Source organism: Melospiza georgiana, chromosome 3 (genome assembly GCF_028018845.1).
Source record: "Melospiza georgiana isolate bMelGeo1 chromosome 3, bMelGeo1.pri, whole genome shotgun sequence".
Classification (NCBI taxonomy): domain Eukaryota; kingdom Metazoa; phylum Chordata; class Aves; order Passeriformes; family Passerellidae; genus Melospiza; species Melospiza georgiana.
The window spans coordinates 15,214,503-15,235,147 of record NC_080432.1 but is presented as its reverse complement, the minus strand read 5'-3'; the positions used below and the strand labels follow the sequence as shown (position 1 = coordinate 15,235,147).

Here is a 20,645-nt window from a genome sequence, read left to right as displayed (position 1 = left end):
GCACTTGTGAATGGCAGAATGTGCAGGTTTCTGCTTGTATCACTAAATTTATTTTTGTTTATTTATTAGAAGCCATTTGCCATAATCCCCTTCTCAAAGCCACCTGGTTTTGCACATGGGCTATAAACCACCTTCAAACAGCAGGATCTGGCTTTTCATCAAGCTGATTATTTGTGACAGTAATTTTACATGACTAGAAAATTGCCAGTGTTTACCACCTCTGAAAATCTTCAGGAAGATTTGTATCCAAATCATGCTCTTCTTGGAAAAATGGGAATGTTTAAAGTGTTAATGAAGTTAAAGTTTGATGAAGATACACAATTTGTATTAACAAGCTGAGCAGCACAATTTCTTAAGACCTAAAAGTATTAAAATTAAAATGTCAAACATAGAAAACGATACGCATGAAATTAGCATGTTTTTGGTATGTTTAAAGTAAGCAGCCTTCTTTGGGGGAATTTTACTGCAGATAGAGAAGATTGAATGGGACACCTGGACATGTGTGCTGGGTCCCACCTGTGAGGGGATCTGGCCCATGCACAGTGATGTCACCGTTGTCAACGCTGCCAGTCTCACCAAGGACAGGACCCTGCTGGCCACGGGAGACGATTTTGGGTTTGTGAAGCTCTTTTCCTACCCAGTGAAGGTAAGAAGTGTGTGGGCTTCAGTGCTGGGAGAGGGAAGGAAGGAAGGATTGCTGGGTGCCAGTGGGGGTGTTGTGTGCTGCAGGGCCAGCATGCCAGGTTCAAGAAGTACGTGGGGCACAGTGCCCAGGTGACCAACGTGCAGTGGCTGCACAACGACTCCGTGCTCCTCACCGTGGGCGGCGCTGACACCGCCCTCATGATCTGGACCAGGGAGTTCCTGGGCATCCAGGAGAGCAAGCTGGTGGACAGTGAAGAATCAGACACAGATGCAGAAGAAGATGGAGGTAAAGAGGATTTCATTCTTCCTTGCCTCAACCAGAGATTCACACATGCATTTAACTTGCTAAATTTCAGTGTAAGGAGAGCTTGGTAGGATTTGTTCCCTTCCTTTCATTGTTGTTCTCTCCTGTCCCACTATGAAACAAGGGTAGCTTGTTTTATTCCATGTTTTGTTTTTCTAAGGTTATGACAGTGATGTTGCAAGAGAAAAAGCAATTGACTACACCACTAAGATCTATGCAGTGAGCATCCGAGAAATGGAAGGCACAAAACCCCACCAGCAGCTGAAGGAGGTTTCAGTGGAAGAGAGGTATGTCCCACAAAGGCTTTTGCTTCCATGTGTGCCCTTTTGCACATCTCTTTTCATTCACCTAAAATTAGTCCTTAGAAATAAGACAGGAATTTTAAAATTCACCAGATGACATTTAAAATGGTGTTCACACAGTACAACATGTTTATGTGAAGGAGGAAAATACGTGTATATGACACATCTCTGAGTGTTGTGTTCTCTTTTGCTGTTCACATGAGCATTTATATTCTCTCCTAACCAGTGTGTGTCTGCAGCAGAGCACTTGTGGTAGTGGTGAGCTTGGAAATATTTTGTGGTTAAGGCTTTGGGTGTTGCTTTTATTAAAAGATTTTCAGTCACTTGTAATTGTGTTGGGTTGTCACTGTTAAAGCTGGAATTTCCCATGACACACACTGGCCTTAGGCTGAAATATTCTAAAAAATTAGCTGGAAGGGGAGCAGTGTTGGAGAGATCAAAGAAAAGAGGTAAGAGCTAAGAGCAGAGGGTGAGTCCAGTGAAACACAGACCTAAAGGAGGGGATGCTGAAACCTGATGGGACAGAACAGGAGCATCTATAACCAGTAAATAATTCCCCCTCAAAATCTGGAGCAGTAAATCCCTACCTGTGAATCCAGCTGGTGACTCAGCTGTGAATCCATTTTGTCTCTTTTGATAGAGAATTTTCTTAGAAATGATCATTTTTTATCAGGAGTTTCCCTGCCCTTGCCCCCCTCTGGGCACTGACACCAAGGACTGCTGTGGGTTAACCCACAGAAAGATTTTCAGCTCAGCTCTGTTATTGCAAGAGGCAAAATGGAGTTAATAATACTCCCTAATCTCATGTAAGCCTTGCAAAAAATGAGTTTCTCATTTTTGAAGCTCTCAAAGAATGCAGTGCTGAACATGTTGAACAGAAAGTAATTAATCATTTTTGCTCAGTAAATGTGCAAAACAGGAGAATTGGGTGTGAAATGTGGGGTATGAACAATAAGAAAAAAAATGTTGTACCCATTTTGTTTCATCACAATGTTTTAACAATACCATGCAGGAAGAGGATCAGTGATTTTTGCAATGAACCATTTTGTTGGACCATAACCTTCTCTTTTTCCATTTCTTTTAAGAATATCTCTTTTCCTCAAATAAGGAATTTGTTCCTCCATCTTTCTACAAAAAGGCATAGTGTATCATCTGGTAAACATAAATGTTTGCAAATTGAGTTAAAAAAAGGAAAATTGTTATTTTGTTTTGGGTGAATTGCTAAATTGTAACAGGAATACTAAGTGGCATTGGTACAGATGTGCTGCACCAGAAACATTTGTACTGCCCAGCTGTTTTATTCTGCTGTGATGATGCTGTGTTATCAACAGTTTTGTACTTTGTTTTAATCTAGGTTAAAAATAAACCCTTATCACTCTCCTTCCCATCTTTTCTGCTCGAGAGTCACAGCTCTTGTACACATTTTTATCTCCTTTTTAAATTACAGATGCTTCAGTACAATCACACCTTTGGTATTTGGAATTTGCTGTTTTGATCAATCTGACAACAAATCTCATAATTCAAAGATCAATTCACTTCCGTGTCTTCAAGGGATTAATACAAATAGTGAGAATTTATAGTGAAGTAATCAGAAGTGGCAACTTTATGGCTGAATGTCATCCAAACTGCTTTCTGAGGGTGTTGTGATTGGGTAGGGCCTTAAGCTGTGAAGGGTGCTGGGGTGTGGGTGCAGTGAGACAGGATTAGGGAAATCTGAGGCCAAGTCAGGCCTTGGGGCTGGGGAGCCTTGAAATCTCTGTGCACAGGGCTGAGTGAAGGGCAGCAAGGAATATTGGAGGCAGCTCCCAAAGCTTTTGATTTTCTACCAAAGGCACAGCTGGAGGAGCTCTCCCAGCCCCTCCAGGTTTGCAGAAGGGAACCCAGAGGTTGTGTTCCATTCTCTTTCAGGCAGGTGTGTGGGGAAACCTGCTAGGCTTTTGAGGAGGAAGGTTTTCTGGGGGAAACATTCCAGATCTTTCCCTTTGTGATTGTGCCATGTGTCTGTCTGAAGATCCCAGTGATTGTGCCCTGAATATTCTGGCATTGGTAACTTACTGGCACGTGTTCAAAACTGTGGGACAAGCTGGGGGGCTGCTTAGAACAGAAACTGTGAGTAAATCCCAAGGCCTGTAAAACTGCTGGCCTACTTCACTGCAACATCTAGTCAGGGTCTTGGAATGTCCCCCTTGCTCTATTTTCATTGTGGCTTTGAGAAAGGAAAAATATTGAAGGTGTAGTGAGAAGAAACTCATAATTAAGCAATTTAAATTAAGGAAAGGGGGATAAAAAAAGAGAAGAAGCAAGTTTCTGGTTTAAGCAAGAAGTAGGAATAGCTGGGGCTGCTTCTGTGAGCTGCTCCTTGGGGGCAATGACTTGGAGCTCACTGGGGTTTTTCTTTTAACACTCATATTGAGAGGGCAAACTGTTGCTGAAGTTTCTTTCCAGCTTATGAAATCAAACACTTTCCAAAGGTGCTGTGTGGCACCAACGAGACACATCCGTCTGTTTAATCCTTCTGTTTGCTGGAGTAAGCTTGCAGGGCACTCTGTGCTTCTCTAATAGAAGGTGGTGAATCTGAAAAGCTCCAGGTACATCATTTCTCTAGAAATAATTCATTGTTCAATTCAGGAGGAGTTTGATCTCAGGAGCAGTGATGGGATCCCTGAGAAGATTGCAAGTGTAGGTTTGGAAGCTGAACTGTACAGTGATAAGTACAAATTTAGGAGTAATAATAACATTTTCCCTTAGAAAAGAAAATAAGAGTCCTTTATGAAATTTATTTTTCCTGTCTAACTCAAATGTAATTAAAATAATCACGATTCTGCAAATGTCTTGGAGGAGTGTAGAACTTACATGGTAGATTTTACTTGCAGGATTTGAATCAAGTCATGACCTGGTATTTTTGGGGGATCTAACATCTCCTGTCTCCATCAGCAGCTACAGCTTTAGGATGGCAAAGTTGCTGAGGCACAGTTTTAAAATGTCTTGCAGTTGCATTGGTGTGTTTGGTTAAGATCATTAATTGATTGTTGTTTCTCTCTCCTCTCCCCGACCCTGTTGTTTTCTTCTTCCCCCTTTTCCATGTGTTCCCTCCTGCCCTCCCCACCCCCCTTGTGTCCCTGTGGCTGGCACCCCTTGCCATGCCCAGGGTCAGGAGTGGGGTGCCCTGCAGAGGGGCTGCAGGAGCCGCTGCTCCTCGGGACCCCCTGGCCACTGCTGGGACTGTCCCAGACAATCCAGGACAATTGTAAGCTCTGCTCTGTGCCACAGAAGAATTGTGCTGTTTCACAAAGGGGCTGGGAGCATTTAAACCAGGAGTTGATACCATGAGAAGTAACACGAGCTTGCTGATGACTGTGTTTGTGTTACTAATCCCAAAGGCAAAGGCCTGTTTGCATTTGGCCTCCTACTAACCCCTAACACACCCCTGCATCTGCAGCTCTCCTTTGGCTCAGTGTGCATGACTCCACATGTGCCTGGGGATGGGAACTCCTCCTGAGCAGGTGGAAGGTGTAGAAAGCAAGGAGCAGCATTAGCATGTTTGTCTGGTTTTCCATTTTCTTGGCATCCTGGCTTGTCTCACTCCCCATGGATTACCCACCTCAGACACTGGTCTCTGTTGAGTGTTTGCCTTGTGTAATCACATGTCCTGATAAGGGTGAAAAGTTAAAGAAGTTGAATTTTCTCTCTTCAAATGTTACTCTTTAAATTATTGATTTCTTTAAAATAACATGAGTTAACTTATATAAGCTTCCCAAATGCCCCCACAAGCCTTGCACCACAAAGTGAATTACTCAATACATGGTTACAGCCTTGGTTCCTGCACCTTTACACACACACACACACACATCTGTGGGTGCAGTGCAACAGCTCTGAGTGTGAATCTGTGTTGTATTTGTGTGTTGGTGGGGACTATTCAATATGTGTCTGAAAAAACCCATCCTTGGGGTGGAGAAAATAACTTTGGGCTTATTTAAGCAGAAAGCCCCTCTCTGAGAATGAGGAACATCGTTTGGAACACTCACTTTTACTTTCTCAACAGCATTATGTCAACTTAATGCACCCCGAATGCATTTGACAGCCTGCTGGTTTCATCCCAGCTGTCCCCAAGGCTTGTGCACATTGTGCCTGGTATTTGTCAGTCCCTGCCAGCAGCTGAACTCAGAGTCAATCTCACTGCTCCCACAGGTCAGCACAGGCTCTAAGGTCTGCTCTGGTTGTGTGACACCTGGGGGAGTGGAACTGAGGGATGCCACACATTCCCAGCACCTCTCTCTCTGAGCCTGAGTGCTCCCGGCACTAGGGGTGATGTGAAATACTCAGCTTTTCTCAGGAATGTGTGCAGGAGGCACTCCAGGGCTGATGGAAAAGCCATGTTCCTCATGTTCTGTCAGGCACAGGGAGGATCTGCTGGGTGTGATTGGTTCAGTGTTTGTATTTACACAACACAGCTTCAAAACATGCTGGGGCTTATGCAGGGAATAACAGAACAAATGGAGAAGACTCAGTCCCTTCAGTGTGTGAGGGGCAGCAGGGCCAGCCTGTGGTACAGGAGCTGTTCCCAAGGTCTCAGAACAAGCCCCTCAGGTTTAATCCCAGTGATTTCCCTCCTCCCTGCTTGCTGTAGTGCTCATGTCACTGGGCACTGAGCTGGAATGACCTGGGACTGCAGTGACCAGCTGCCCTGACAGCCTGTGACAGCAGCTGGCCCCACCATATGTCCTGCAGTACTTTGTGATTTTTTGAGTTTTTGAATTTTATTTTTTTTTAAAGAGTGCATCAGCATACAGATGAAGTTATAAATATTGTTACCATGTAAGGCTTTTTCAGTCCTTTAAAAATGCAATTTACCACTGATGTTTCTCTCTAGTTCTGTTTGAGCTTTGCTTTGATCTCCTATATTTGAAAATAGGGTATTTTCATGTTGAATCCTGTTCTTTTTGTTGTCTTATGATAGCTACAAAGTGTTAAAAAAAATTAACAGCAGGAAAAGTTGTATGTAAAACTCCTATGTATGTTGGGATGGGAAAATCCAAGGGTTTAGAATTTATAAAATCTTTTAATCCCTTCTCTGGGAAGGGATTAAAAAAAGCTTGAGGAGTTTTGCAGCAGTTTGGGGGCACTTGGGAGTCCCCTCCTGTCACTGGTGAAGGGCACAGTTAAAAGCTGCTTTTGCATTTTTTCTGAAATGAACAGTATATTTTTCAAACCTTGGATTTTTGTTCTGTTGCCCAATCCAACCCTACCACCCTTTCCTCTCCTTGAACCTTGCTTTCTCTTCTCAGGAGCAGTCCTGCTCATGTTTGTGTAGATCCAAGTGTGTTCCCTCTCCAGTTTGCAGTCATGTAAATCCATGTCTATCTCCCTTTTGGGCCTGGAGCTTTTCCCCACCCACTGCTGCTGGCTCAGCCTGCCACCTTCTTGGTGCAGGACACTCCTGTCCGTCTGTCTCTGCCCCAGACCTTGTTGTCCCTTTCCATGATGCTGTTTCTGGAGTTCCCATGCTGTTCCTGTTGGCCTTGGAGCAGAATTTGTGTTCACTCCAGTTTATTCTCACTGCAGTCAGCATCTCCAACCAGACAGCAATTCTGACCTGTGACCTGGAAACAGGAGCTGGTTACATCCCCCTCCCACAGAATTTATCATAACAGTTTTTGATCTGCCTTTTCTTTTCACCTTTTTTTCCATCTAAACAGATCTAGCTTTTTCCCTTCAGTTTGGCCCTGCTCTCTAAGATCACATCTCTTACCTCCCTCAAGGTGCTCCACTCTTCCAAAACCCCATTCCCTCTTCCCCCAGCCCAGCTCTTGTTGTGTCTATCTGCTATTCTCCATCCTGGTGCTCCCTGTTCACCCCACCCCTGGTTTGGGCTTTGGAATGTTCACTCACAATTTTCACATTTCTGTATGAAGGTGGTGCTGAGGTTTTGTCAGTTTGGATCTGGATTCTATCCCTGACTGACAGCTGTGTGTCCTCATGTGAGATCATCCTCGAGATTGCCAGGAGTGACAGAAACCTTCTCTGCTGTATTCACAGTGCCCAAAGAACTGAAACCCTCTCACCTGGCTGTGTCCTCTCTTTCCTGGAGCTCCTCTGTGCCATTACATGATCTAAGCACATTTGTTTTCAATTGCTGCAAAGAAACCATTAATGCTTGTGTTATGTTTTAACTTGCTTTCCTTTGGAGGCAGGGAATTGTCAAGTAAGTACTGGGGAGCCCAGCTGAGTCCTGGGCTGCTGGAATGTGCCATGCAGGGTGCACAAGTCCAGCAGGGCAAAGGGTGGCATTTGCTACAGTGCAGATTTCTTGTCTTGGCAGTGTCATCTTCTGTGTCAAAACAAACTAGATGTAGTCACAGGCTTGTTAAAGTGAAATTATTTCTTACAATGTTTCCAATGTGCTGCTTTCCATGTGTTTTATGAAGGTGGTGCAGAGGCAGTGAATGCACACGTGTGTGTATATATACATGGCTGTGTATATATGAATGCACACAACATCTGTGTCTGTGTGTGCTGTGAGTAGGAGCTATAAAAGTATCTCTGTGTGTGTCTCCAAGTTAAGCCTCATGCTTACAATCTGGTGACTATCAAGCATGTCACAGTGGTAGTGTTCTCTTGCTTTCATGAAGTATTTTGGCTTGCTCTTGTCATAAACTTTGATATTCCTAGGTAAAGAAATGTAGAAATGATCCAGTTTGAAATAACACTAAAACAGAAAAAAGCTTGCGAGAAAACAATTCTTTTCCTAAGTGCCAGTTCAGAGGCCCTCATAAATCTGGGCTAAAATGAAATTATGAATTTATTTTGTAAGACAAGTTTTATAATAACATCATTTGGCCCTTCCCTGCTGGTCACAGCACCACTGCTCAGTCCTGCTCCACCCAGGGTCACCCCAGGGGACTTGAGTGCCACTCTCTGAGGAAATAAAGGTACTGTTCCCTGAGGACAGGGCAGGACAGGCTGTCCTGGCAGTGACTTGGCCTCCTCACAGCCATTGTGGGCTAAATTGCAGCTGAGCTGAGGTAGAGAACAATCATCCATTGTGTGCACTCAGCACTGCCTAGGAAACTGTCACTTCCTAGCAGTTCCCTCCCTGCCAGGCTCCTGATAAACCAACCATGGAAGCCCCTTGTGCTCTGGTGCAAAGTGTGCAGGAAGCTTGGATGTAGCTTCCCTCTCCCCCCCATCCTGCAGGACCTTTAGCTCTGAGGCTGCCCAGGGATGCCAGGTGTGGTGTTGGTGGCTCTGTGCACTCTCTGGTTTCTGTTTTAGTTTTGCTGGCATGCTTGGATAGCAGTGCTGTGCCCCAGGAATGACTGCTGGCTCTGCAAGTGCTTGTGCATGAGTCTCGTGCTCACAAGTGACTCCTAAACTCTATTAAGTTTCTTGCTTGGCTTTATTTGCTGCTTCCAAGGGGATCAAGGTAACTCTTCCACTCTCTTGGTGTCATGGGTCACCTGCTCATGTGCTTGTTGGTCCTTGCTGTGCTCGAGGTGTGGCTTGGAGTGGTTCCCTCCAGCCTTGCTCTGTCTGAGCTCAGCTTGTCCTGCTGCTCATTCCCACAGGGCTCAGTCCCCACTGGGCTCTGTCCACTGTGCCTTTAGTACCTTCCATGAAAAATCCAGCTCCACAAAAAGCAGCTCCCTATACACAAAAGGGATTTCATTTTTCTCCAATTAATTTTTTGCAAAATGGGAATTACTGATAGTTATGATCTCAGGACAGGAACAAATTTCACAGCATGTGGAATGTAAGAGCAAGGTCAGATTTTTCTGGAATCATAAGCTCTGGGAATGCTTTCCACGTGCTCCCCTTAGCTCTGTCCCTCTTTTCCCAGCAGGATCAACAGCAGCAGCAGAGGTTATCTGGCCTCACAGACCATTTGCACACATCAGATTTTGTCTCAGCCTGTGTTTTGAATTTTTCTCTATCTACTTTTAGCAACTGTAATTATATAAAATAGCTTTGATGGCCTCAATCTCCCAAATTCCCTTGAATGAATGACTTGTGCATTTAAATGCAACCATTTTATCTTTAATATGATTTTGAGAAGAATTTATTGAAGCCATGTCAAGGTTTTGGGATGGGGTTTCTCAGAAGAAGCAAGGCTGGGCAGAGGTCAACTGCCAGCTGCAGAAATTACTTCAGATCATTTCTGAAAGCACCAATTTACCATCCTTTCATATTCAAGGATTTTTCCATGGATTTAAATCATTATGGTTTGGGGTCTTTTGAATGGTGTAAGGTTGTTTGTTCTGCCACTCATCTGTGAAGTCTACATCAGTGTTTCTGCACTTTCTATCAAAAAGTGCAGGATTTTAATCAGTTTGTTGTACAACTCTGAAAAAGCTCATACAGGGGTAACTGTCCATTTGCTGCTCACACATACTGGGGTTTTGAAGGTTGTGTTTAACTTTCAAATATATCAATTGTCTCCATTTTAAATGTTCTTTTCAGGCCACCTGTGAGCAGAGCTGCTCCTCAGCCTGAGAAACTGCAAAAGAACAATGTCAACAAAAAAAAGAAACTGGTTGAGGTCAGAATTCATATATTTTCTATTTCTTTGAAATTAACATGTGCTGGGTGAAATCCATCCCTGTTTGTCTCTCAGTGAAGGGCAGGTACAATCACAGAGTCTGTGCATTCCCATGCTCCCTGCTCAGCCCCAAGGGAAATACATCCAGAACTTTGGCTCAGGAAAAACCCTCTGTGGGATTTTGAATGATGGAATCTGCTCGTTGACTTTGGACCTTCCCTTTCTCCCCAAACAACTTGTTTGGATTCCCACATAAGAGGCAGAACCAGGAATATTTTGTGACCTGTGTGGAACATTTGCAGCACTTGGTCTGTGGCTAATTGGGATTGTTCCCAGTGAGCTGTGATTGTGTTTGGGGCAGTCATTAAGTTGGGCTTCAGGGCTCCAAGGCAGCTCTACCAACAATCCATTAACCATGCTGGGTTCCTGGAGGAAATTTCCTTGGCAACTGCTCATTGTAAGCTGCAGTTACACCTCTGAATAATGTCTTAATTACAGAGTTACTAATAGCTTGCCCTGACTTCCTCTAAGGAATTTAAGGTTAGAATTTGGTCTGTGGAAATTTGGTAGTTTATGAGAATAATTTTTGAAAACTCTGCAGATAGCTTCTTTAAAATATCTGATGCCCTGTATAAATATTAAACTGTGATGGGAAGAGCAATAAAATCCAACCTGTTCTGTGAATTGTATCTGTTTGGAATGGAAATTTACAGGGCATTTATAGCCCTCTGAATAATTAAAAAAGAAAATAATATAAGTGCAATACTTTAGTCGACCAATTAAAGGTTATTGATAGCCTCTGATAATGTTATGCCTCAATAAATGAGCAGAGTGGGGACAACTAATTATGATTTTGTTTTTCTATGGCCTCTGCAAGATATTTGTACTTGTGTAATTTAGAATTGTCCTTAAGTGGTCCAGGCTCTGAAATCTTGTTTTTTCTTCCATTTCACTCTTGTTCTCTTTGTTTTCCTGGAGCAGGAGCTGGCCTTAGACCACGTGTTTGGGTACAGAGGGTTTGACTGTCGCAACAACCTGCATTACCTGAACGATGGTGCTGACATCATTTTCCACACAGCTGCAGCAGGCATTGTCCAAAACCTCTCCACTGGTAACTCCACTTGAAAAAACACCTGGAGATAAAATAGCTTGATAAGGAAATTATTTTTGATTGAAAGTCTGAACTTTTTAATCTTCCTATGGCTTTCCCACATTTGGGAAACTTTGGGGAGGCCTTTGGGGACTCGAGTCCTAGGACAGCCTCTGGCCTGTGGGCTGGGAAAAAAGGATGGCCCCATCTGTCCTTTCTGGGCCCCTTCCCTTGGGAGGGCTTTGCTGATTCCCTGGGTATAATTTCCCAAATTTTGCTTTTGTATCCCCCTGTGTGTGTTGATGGTCGTGACCATAGTGCATTTGGGAATGGGAGCAGAGCAGCCTTAGTGACCCCCCCATCCCCTGCAGAGTTTTAACAGCTGCCCAAATAGTCTGTGCTTCTGTGGTGGCTCTTCCTTGGTGCTGTGGTGACTGAAATCCTCTTTGGATGGCCTTAGGTAGCCAGAGCTTCTACCTGGAGCACACAGATGACATCCTGTGCCTGACAGTGAACCAGCACCCCAAGTACAAGAACGTGGTGGCCACCAGCCAGATCGGTACGTGACACCCCAGCAAAGCTCCACTCCCAGCTCTCAGGGCACTGCTGGATTTGGGGCTCTTCTGTGGGGAATTCTGCTTCTTGTTTGATTTGGAAGACGTAATCAAGCTCCAGGGTTTTCTTACTGTTTCAGTTCCGTCTCTGATTGTGAGTGATTGGATTTTAGAGTTAATTGGAGTGTAATCATATTTCAGAAGGCAAGCTTTGATAAACTGCCTAATCATCTCAATAATCTGATTTATAGAGTTCCTTCTTTCCTTCCTGTGTCCAAGGCAGTGTTTAGCACTGAGAATACAATGAGCATCATTCTCTCTGCAGGAATGCAGGAGCTGTGCAGAAAAGGCAGAAACAGAGAGAGATCTCAGCAGCAGTTAGGGGACATATCAGGGGACAGCTGAGAAACCACTGATATGTGGTTTTTGTGTGTTTATTGTTTATATGGAGGGTCCTGCATGGGGAATGTGGGATGGGTTGTCTCAAGCTTTGAGAAGGATCTGCTGTCCCTCTGCCTAAAGCTGAAATGATTCACTTTATGGAGGAGAACGGAGTCCGAACGTCTCCTCAGCCCACTCCAGGAGAATGGAATCCATAACTTGAGGACAGGGGCAGGGAATGTTGGTGATGAGCACAGTGACAAACACAAACCCTCTGCTGCCTGTCCTGAGCATGGTCACTGCAGCTGGAATGTGGAGGGAGCACCCAAACCTGCATGTGGTGCCAGAGCTGTACAAAACACCAATTTCTGGGACATGGAAAAGGCTAAAAGTCCTTTTCCTAGGCCTCAGGAGATGAATGCTTCTGAGTTTGATTTGGTATTTTGTATAACTAGAGATTCACTTCACATTTTAATTTAGTAATTGTTAAAACCTGCATGCCTGTAACATTTCTTTAGATACCATTTTTAAAACTTAAAAGTACTAAATATTGTTGCAATATTTGTGTATAAAAGCCAATATACCCAAAAAAGTTCAACAATATTCCTGCTTATTTGTTTTCTTGATTTAATCCATATCCATTTCCAAGTTTTTAATTTTGTTTTCCTTCTGGTGCTGATGCTGGCACTTCACATGACTTATTTCACCTATTGTTTTCCCTTGGTGCTTCCTCATTTGCCATTGCTCTCACAATGCAGGTGACATGACAGAATTCCCAGGTAAGGCTGATTTGTGTGTGAATTTAGCAGAGTCCTGTTGAGTTCCATGTTGCCTCGTTGTATCTGTGTGAACCATGGATACAAGTGAAACATCTGCAGGCAATTTCTTTTGCATGAGGCTCTTCATGAATGTTCTGTTGTTCTTTTAGAACTTGTCTGACTCCATGGACTACAATGATTCCCCCTCCCTGTGTTTTGCAAGCTATTTTAATTTCTCTGTTTCCCACTAGTGCTAATCTTCAGACAAATCCAAACCCCCAACTAATGTCTGTTCAGGTTAAATGTTCTTGACAAATGCCTGGATTGCGCTGAAGCTTTCCAGAATTAATTCTCTTTCAATGGCTCTCTCTGCCCGCAGGTACAACCCCCACAATTCACATTTGGGATGCCATGAGCAAGCAAACCCTTTCCATGCTGCGCTGCTTCCACACCAAAGGCGTCAATTACGTGAACTTCAGTGCCACGGGCAAACTGCTGGTGTCGGTGGGAGTGGACCCAGAGCACACCATCACTGTCTGGAGGTGGCAGGAAGGTACAGACCAGGGGAAATCGTGGTCCTTCAGCCTCACAGAGCTGGGCACAGTCACTGGCTTTGCCTTTCAAGTCTTTGGAGTTTTGTCTCCCCACTCTATCCCAGTTAATCAGTTAAAGATGGCGAAGGGCTAAAAATATGAACAGGAAGAAGTTTTAAATGCCTGTTGTAAGTGGAAATTAAGGAAAGAATGATGCTTAACATAAAATTACATGAAATTAAGGAAAACTATTCCTTTTCTTCCCTAAAACACTTCAAGTACTGTGATGGAGATAATTCTTTTCTAGAAATTACTTCCCAAAAGCCTGTCTTTGGAAATGATGGGGGGAGAGGAAAAGTGCCTCAGCTCATGAGTATGTCCCTGTGCATATTTCACCAGATGACAGCCAACTTTTCTGTGTTATTTCACTGACCCAGGAGACAGATTGTGCTATGAAGGCCTTAAATCTGCATTTCCTAAATCTGTGGGATGCAATGGAATAACCAGGGACTTTGGGAATTGCATTAAGATGTTTGATACACTAAACAGTGCTGGGATTTGCAGCTGCCAGCATCTGGGACACAAATCTCTAATCCAATACCAGCTCAATTTATTTGATAAAATCATATCAGAGCTTAATTCCTCAGGTGAATTCAGCTTTGTTTTCATCCTTTCCTCATTAAACCAGGGGCTAAAGTTGCCAGCAGGGGAGGACACCTGGAGAGGATCTTCGTTGTGGAGTTCCGCCCCGACTCCGACACTCAGTTCGTGTCCGTGGGGGTCAAACACATGAAGTTCTGGACCTTGGCTGGCAGTGCTTTGCTCTACAAGAAAGGAGTCATTGGTTCCATGGAAGATGCCAAAATGCAAACCATGCTCTCTGTTGCCTTTGGAGCAGTGAGTTCAAATTACCTGCTGCAGGATTTTACATTAGCTTTGTATTAAACCTGCAAGGGTCAGTTTTCTTTGCTGAAATCCAACCCAGTGCTTGTTAGTGAAATGTGGATTTAAAACCTGTGCACCTTGAGATCCTTCCCTGAATTTCCTGAGCACAGTTGGGTGAATGTCTTCTATTAAGCTCTGAGCACACCTACTGCCCTGGGTCTTTTTTTGTTGTTTATTTTGCCTTTTTTTGCACTTTGCTGGTTATTTATCTGTTTAGCTTAAACTTGATCTGTTATTTCCTGTATCATATTTAATGTGACATGTGCCAGTGATACCACCAATGGTGACAATCCAGTGTGGTCATTAAGGACTTTTAAATTTAATGTAAAGAATTGTACTTGAAGCTGAACAAAAATGCCGAGGTGTGTGCTGTATCAGAGATTGCTGCTGTGTGTTGCAGAATAACCTGACGTTCACTGGTGCCATAAATGGAGATGTGTACGTGTGGAAGGATCATTTCCTGGTCAGGCTGGTGGCCAAGGCTCACACAGGACCGGTGTTCACCATGTACACGACTCTGCGGGACGGGCTCATCGTCACTGGAGGGAAGGAGAGGCCGTAAGACACAGCATCTTCCCAAAGTGCCAGCTTCTGTCTCCCTTGTGTGCTTTTTGGTTTTGTTACTTATCCAGCAGCCCAGGGTTAAATGGTCTCTGTGCTGTAGCAGCTTCACTCTCAGTTTTGCATAACCTGCCCAGGTGGCTCAGTAAGTGAAGGACTAAAGGAGGATACTTGGGGGTCACAGTGGCACATGTTATGTGGCAGGGAGATGCTGAATCTCTTTGGAATTGTTCCAAACACCTGGAAAAGCTCTTATTGCCTGAGCTCCTGCCATGAGTGGAGTTCTCTTCATTTGTTAGTCCTGTCAAACTACAGACAGCCTCTCCCAGTGGAGATGCTGTGGGTCTTGGGATTACCACAAGAAACAGATTGGCCAAGAAACAGATTTGAGATACATGGCAAGAGAGCAGTTTGGTTTGTACAAATTATGGTTCATGTTTAAACATGAAGTGTGAAAGCATTTAATTTTTATCATTTACTTCCCATTGCACCATAATAACGATATGGAGTGGAGAGTGGGTCAGTGGGTGTTTAGTGATTTAAGCAGAAAACTGCTGGTGGGATTTCCATGTGTGAAGGAGGCAGCAGGTAACAGCAGGGCTCCTTTGCAGCACGAAGGAGGGGGGAGCAGTGAAGCTGTGGGACCAGGAGATGAAGCGGTGCCGAGCCTTCCAGCTGGAGACCGGGCAGCTCATCGAGTGCGTGCGCTCTGTGTGCCGCGGCAAGGTGAGAGCACGGGGGCACGGGGCACAGCTCAGCTGCCTCCTGAGCTGCTGCTGCTGCTTTAAAGCCACAAAAACCCCACTGGGAGCTACTGAGACTGGGAGAAGTGGAACACAGTGGAAATAACAGAGGCCTTTGTCTTGGTGCATGTGTTTTAATAGTGCATGAGAAAGGAGCAGCGATGCTGCACAGGGTGGGGACTGTCCAGCTGAGTGCTCAGGGGATGGTCTCTATTTCATTTTGACACATTCCTTGATAAAAGCACCACTGAGGAATGTTGTTTTATATTTCCAATCAAGTAGCCATTACCAATTGCTAGCTTAATCTATTTATGCTTTTTCCAAGTATTTGCCAAGGAAGCTCTGGCAGTTTAAACCGTGGCAGTTACTGTTACACTGACCACCTCTCTCCACTCCTTTTCCTTGCCTACAAACAGGGGAAAATCTTAGTGGGAACAAAAGATGGAGAAATCCTTGAAGTAGGAGAAAAAAATGCTGCTTCTAACTTGTTAATTGACTGTCACATGGAAGGGGAAATCTGGGGCTTGGCAACTCACCCCTCCAAAGACATCTTTATCTCTGCAAGCAACGATGGAACAGCCAGGATCTGGGACCTGTCAGACAAAGTGAGTACTGTGAATGTAAAAGTGTGGGATTAAAAATGAGCATTTTATCCAAATATCCATTTTTCCAGCTGTGCTTTTGAGCAGCCTTGGAATGAGAGCAGGGTTTTGCCTCTGTCCTGAGCAGGTTTTGGTCATGTTTGGCACCAGCACTCCCAGAGGAATGCAGGGATTCACCAGCACACCTGCTCATGGAGTGCCTCTTGTTGGGCATTGTTTATTTTGATCCCAGTCTGCAGGCTGGGGGATCAAGGAAGCATTTTAATCCCACATTGCCTGTCTGGGTGACACAGACTGTGCTGTCACACACACAGCCCCTGCCCATCACCCTGCCTTCCTGGCAGGCACAGCTCCCTCTTCTTCAGAGCCTTCCTTTGGAACTCTGCATGTTGCCTCAGGGATTTTTGCAAGTCAGATTGACTAGCAACAACCATTTGTTAAAAACAACAGATAAAACATTTAAAAAAAAAAAAAACACCAGGAAGTTTTCAGTTCATTTTGGCCAGCATAAACCTTTCCAAAAGCTTGTTACCTGAGCTAACAGGATAATTTTTAATGAGGAAAATTACTCAATTATAAATACAACCAGCTGGGTGAAAATGCAAGAGCTTTCAAGGACATTTCCTTGTACCAAATGAAATGGGAGAGCTCTGTGCCAATCAGCAGTTGTTGAAGATGTCAAAGTCACTTTGAAACAAATTAGGAAATAGATTTTTCAGCTTGTTCTGCTAAATAGTCCCTTTTCTGGTGTGAAACTCGATGTCAGTCTACAAAATAATGCAAACATGAACCCCCATCCAAATCACATCTCTATTTTGAAGCCTGCTTAGCGACATATGCCTGGTGGGATGTGAGTCTCGGTGTGACATTTCAGGTTTATGTTTAGAGGGAAACAGAGTGGATTTGTTTTGAATTAAGCAGGTTTTGTACTTGTGTTTGGAAGCTCTGGGTGTGCTGGGGAGGTGTGAGCCTGTTCTGTGTCCCTGCAGAAGCTGGTGAACAAGGTGAGCCTGGGGCACCCCGCGCGCTGCGCCGCCTACAGCCCCGACGGGGAGATGGTGGCCATCGGCATGAGGAACGGAGAGTTCGTGCTCCTGCTCGTCAACAGCCTCAAGGTCTGGGGCAAGAAACGGGACAGGAAATCTGCAATTCAGGACATCAGGTAGGGGGTGCTCAAAATACACAGCCCTGCCTCGAGGGAACGGCCATGGGGTGCCAGGGGATTTGCAAGTCTGTGTTGGTTGGATGGTTGGAACCTGTGTGAGCTGGTGAAGGGCACTGTGGTGGGGCTTTAATTCAGTTCCAGCCACCCTGCACAGCTGGAATGATGGGAATTAATTCTCCAAATTGCAGTTCCTGTTGCTGACTCCCAGGGGATTGGTGTTGCTCTGCACACTGTGCTGTGGCTTTATGCAAGTGCAATATTAGCATCATTTAGCCACAAACAATACAGAATAGAGTCATGGAATGGTCTAGGTTGGAAGGGACCTTAAAGCCCATCCAGTCCCACCCTTTGCTGTGGGCAGGGACACCTTCCACTGTCCCAGCTTGCTCCAAGCCCTGTCCAACCTAGCTTTCAACACTTCCAGTTGTGGGACAGCCACAGCTTCTCTGGGGAACCTGGGCCTCTGCCTGACCACCCTCACAGGCAACAATTCCTTCCCAATATTCCATTTAACCCTGTCCTCTGTCACAGATATCCTGAGTTTTCCTCTTCTCTTAAGCATCAAGTTTTGGTTTAGGTTCAGTCTTGCTGTTGATTGAAGGTTTTTTGTGTTTTTCATTTAAAAAGATTACTGTCACATTAGCATGAGAAGCAAAAGCAAATCTTGCACCAAAACAGCCAGTGACATCCCCACTCCATGTTTTATTGCCTAGGATCAGCCCAGATAACAGGTTTTTGGCAGTGGGCTCACAAGAACATACTGTGGATTTTTATGATCTCACTCAAGGCACAACCCTGAACCGAATTGGCTACTGCAAGGACATTGCCAGTTTTGTCATTCAGATGGATTTCTCTGCAGACAGCAGGTACATCCAGGTATGTCTGGGATAGCCCCTGGAGCCCTCAGGTTTACTGGGCCACCATAACGAGGTGGAGGCTCCAGCTGTGCTAAGGCAAAGCTTTATCCCAGGTCCATGGAAGGGGGACAATGCTGAAAGAGAAATTGTGGATTATAACCATATGAAAGCCTTTCCCTTCTTCCCTGAGGCTGGGATCTGGGTGAGAGCTCAGTTGTTTTAATTAAAGTGTTAATTTGAAGGAGTTTAATTCAGAAATATTTCTGATTTAGTAAAATTATGTTGAGATAAAGTTTAGTAAAATTATGTTGAGATAAAGTATAGAAGTGAGAGAAAATCTGTCAGCTCTGCATGAGAGCATCTCTTTCCATCATCATCCTGTAACATTGTTATTCCTTTATATAGCATGTGATCAATTCCAGATAATGAGGAAAAAAGAGAAATGTTATCCTAGATGTTTAATTGCTGATAAAACCTGGTGAGACTGCTGGGAATTTTAAAGACAACAATGTGTTTATAGCAGCCTCCAGGTTTTCCTTTCCCACTTTCAGGTATCCACAGGTGCCTACAAGCGTCAGGTTCACGAGGTGCCCCTGGGAAAGCAAATCACAGACCCTGCAGTCATAGAGAAAATCACCTGGGCCACATGGACCAGGTAACAGCCAAGGGGAGCACTGGGATCAGTCACAGGTTTGGGGTGTCAATGCTGAGGTGTCCCCAGGGCCTGGCAAACCTGTGAGCACCCTCAGGCTCTGCTTGCCCAGAGCTCCATGTGACACCCTTGGGGTTTTACAGCTCTGGCTGCTTGGTGGCTGTAGTAATTAGTGCTGTTAATTACACCAGGGGCTGTCACAGAGCCACAGTGGCTCATTGCCACTCCTCCCAGACCCCTCACACGGCTCTGGGCCACTCCAGGCAGCCTTGTCCCACATCAGCAAACACAGCAGCACAGGAGGCCTGGAAACCTGCACTGATTGTATGGAGGAGTTCTGAGTATCACTAAAATGTATTTCCTGATGTGGATGAACACAGGAATCTGCCCCAGCAGTGCAGAACTGTGGCTGTTCTTGCTCTTCCTGTGAGAAGTGGGACAGGCCAAAGGCAGAGCTGACAGGGGCCGACAACCAGGCAGGGCTGGGAGAAGGTAAATGAGAATCCTCCTACTCTGACAGCTCTGCTGGTATAAAAATCTGCCCCTAATTCCCCATTTCAGAGGACTCCTGACAGCTGGTGGGAGGGGGCAGCTGCCTCTGGCAGTGACTCTGTGGGTAAATGATTACAGAGAGCTGAAGCCAGGGTAGAACACCTGTTTCTGAGAACAAGGGGACATAGAGCCAAGCACTCCCTCATTTGGGAACTCGCAGCTAAGGGAACAGTGCAGTCAGGAATCCTGGGGGAAGGCTCATAGAGACCAGAGCTGCACGAGGTTCTGGTGTAGAATGATGCCAGTGGTTTCATGGGAAATAAACCTAAGGATTAATGGATAGAGATTGTTTAAGAATCACATCAAAATGATGTATTAGTGTGCTGGTCTCCATGATGAGCTCTGGGCAATCATTTAAAGGGACAATTTTATTTTTAAATGCAGCCATTTTTTATTACTGACCTGTATTGGCTCAGCCCCCTGTGGAAGAGCAGCAGCAAGTTAAGTCTTATCTAATCTATTTACCTTGATTTTGGAACAGCATTCTTGGAGATGAAGTCATTGGGATCTGGCCACGAAATGCAGACAAAGCCGATGTCAACTGTGCATGTGTCACCCACGCTGGCCTGAACATAGTGACAGGAGATGACTTTGGGCTGGTCAAGCTGTTTGACTTCCCATGCACGGAGAAATTTGTAAGTGCCTCTCTTATTTTCACCTGAGCAGCTTTTGCTTTTCCCAGACCCCTCAGCACTCGGGGTTACAGCACCCAACAGCAGGGTCCATCCACAGGCAGCTCCCAGGGAGCAGGAGGGCCTTGGGCTCAGCCTGGCTGTGGGCACAGAGCTGTGCCCGGTGCCAGCCCTGAGCTCTCTCCTGTCCCACAGGCCAAACACAAGCGCTACTTCGGGCACTCGGCGCACGTCACCAACATCCGCTTCTCGCACGACGACAAGTTCGTGGTGAGCACCGGAGGGGACGACTGCAGGTAACGGGCTGGGGCTGACTGGGACACACAGAGCCAGGCACACACACACACACACAGGGACACAGAGCCAGGCACACACACACAGAGAAAGGGACACAGCCACACGGGTGTGCACATGCACAGACACCACACAGCCACACTAACACAAGCCACACAGACACAAATGCACTGCACACACATGGTACATGTGCACACACATGGGCACACAGTGTGCCCATACAGCAGACATGGATACACACAGGGCACACACACAGACAGAGTACATGCACACACATACACAGGGCACACACAGAGATGCACAAAGATACACCCAGACACACACACACACACTGCGTGTGCAGACACACAGTGCACACACATACACAGTGCACACAGAAATGCACAAAGATATACTTAGATACTGCATACACACAGACACACACAGGGCATAGACACTGCCCACAGAGCACAGGCAGAGCAAATACAGGCACACAGCACACACACAAACACAGACACATAGAGTGCACACACAGTGTCACACACGCACAAATTGTGCAC

The 20,645-nt window shown here is 45.2% G+C and overlaps 1 protein-coding gene across 6 annotated transcripts in view; it reads left to right on the top strand.

Annotated features, from left to right (window-relative positions):
* EML6 (EMAP like 6) overlaps positions 1 to 20,645 on the top strand; it is a 93,427-nt gene that overhangs the window by 69,815 nt on the left and 2,967 nt on the right. For 3 of the 6 annotated variants that reach the window (XM_058019862.1, XM_058019861.1, XM_058019863.1), the window contains 17 exons: positions 470 to 646; positions 730 to 931; positions 1,110 to 1,236; positions 9,709 to 9,787; positions 10,769 to 10,898; positions 11,338 to 11,436; positions 12,571 to 12,591; positions 12,950 to 13,123; positions 13,792 to 14,000; positions 14,449 to 14,606; positions 15,221 to 15,335; positions 15,769 to 15,957; positions 16,944 to 17,116; positions 17,833 to 17,995; positions 18,528 to 18,631; positions 19,662 to 19,815; positions 20,008 to 20,108. In XM_058019862.1, coding sequence (XP_057875845.1) covers positions 470 to 646; positions 730 to 931; positions 1,110 to 1,236; positions 9,709 to 9,787; positions 10,769 to 10,898; positions 11,338 to 11,436; positions 12,571 to 12,591; positions 12,950 to 13,123; positions 13,792 to 14,000; positions 14,449 to 14,606; positions 15,221 to 15,335; positions 15,769 to 15,957; positions 16,944 to 17,116; positions 17,833 to 17,995; positions 18,528 to 18,631; positions 19,662 to 19,815; positions 20,008 to 20,108 — 2,375 coding nt within the window. The remainder of the gene's footprint in view (positions 1 to 469; positions 647 to 729; positions 932 to 1,109; positions 1,237 to 9,708; positions 9,788 to 10,768; positions 10,899 to 11,337; positions 11,437 to 12,570; positions 12,592 to 12,949; positions 13,124 to 13,791; positions 14,001 to 14,448; positions 14,607 to 15,220; positions 15,336 to 15,768; positions 15,958 to 16,943; positions 17,117 to 17,832; positions 17,996 to 18,527; positions 18,632 to 19,661; positions 19,816 to 20,007; positions 20,109 to 20,645) is intronic. The other 3 variants (XM_058019866.1, XM_058019865.1, XM_058019864.1) reach the window with 2 other exon arrangements.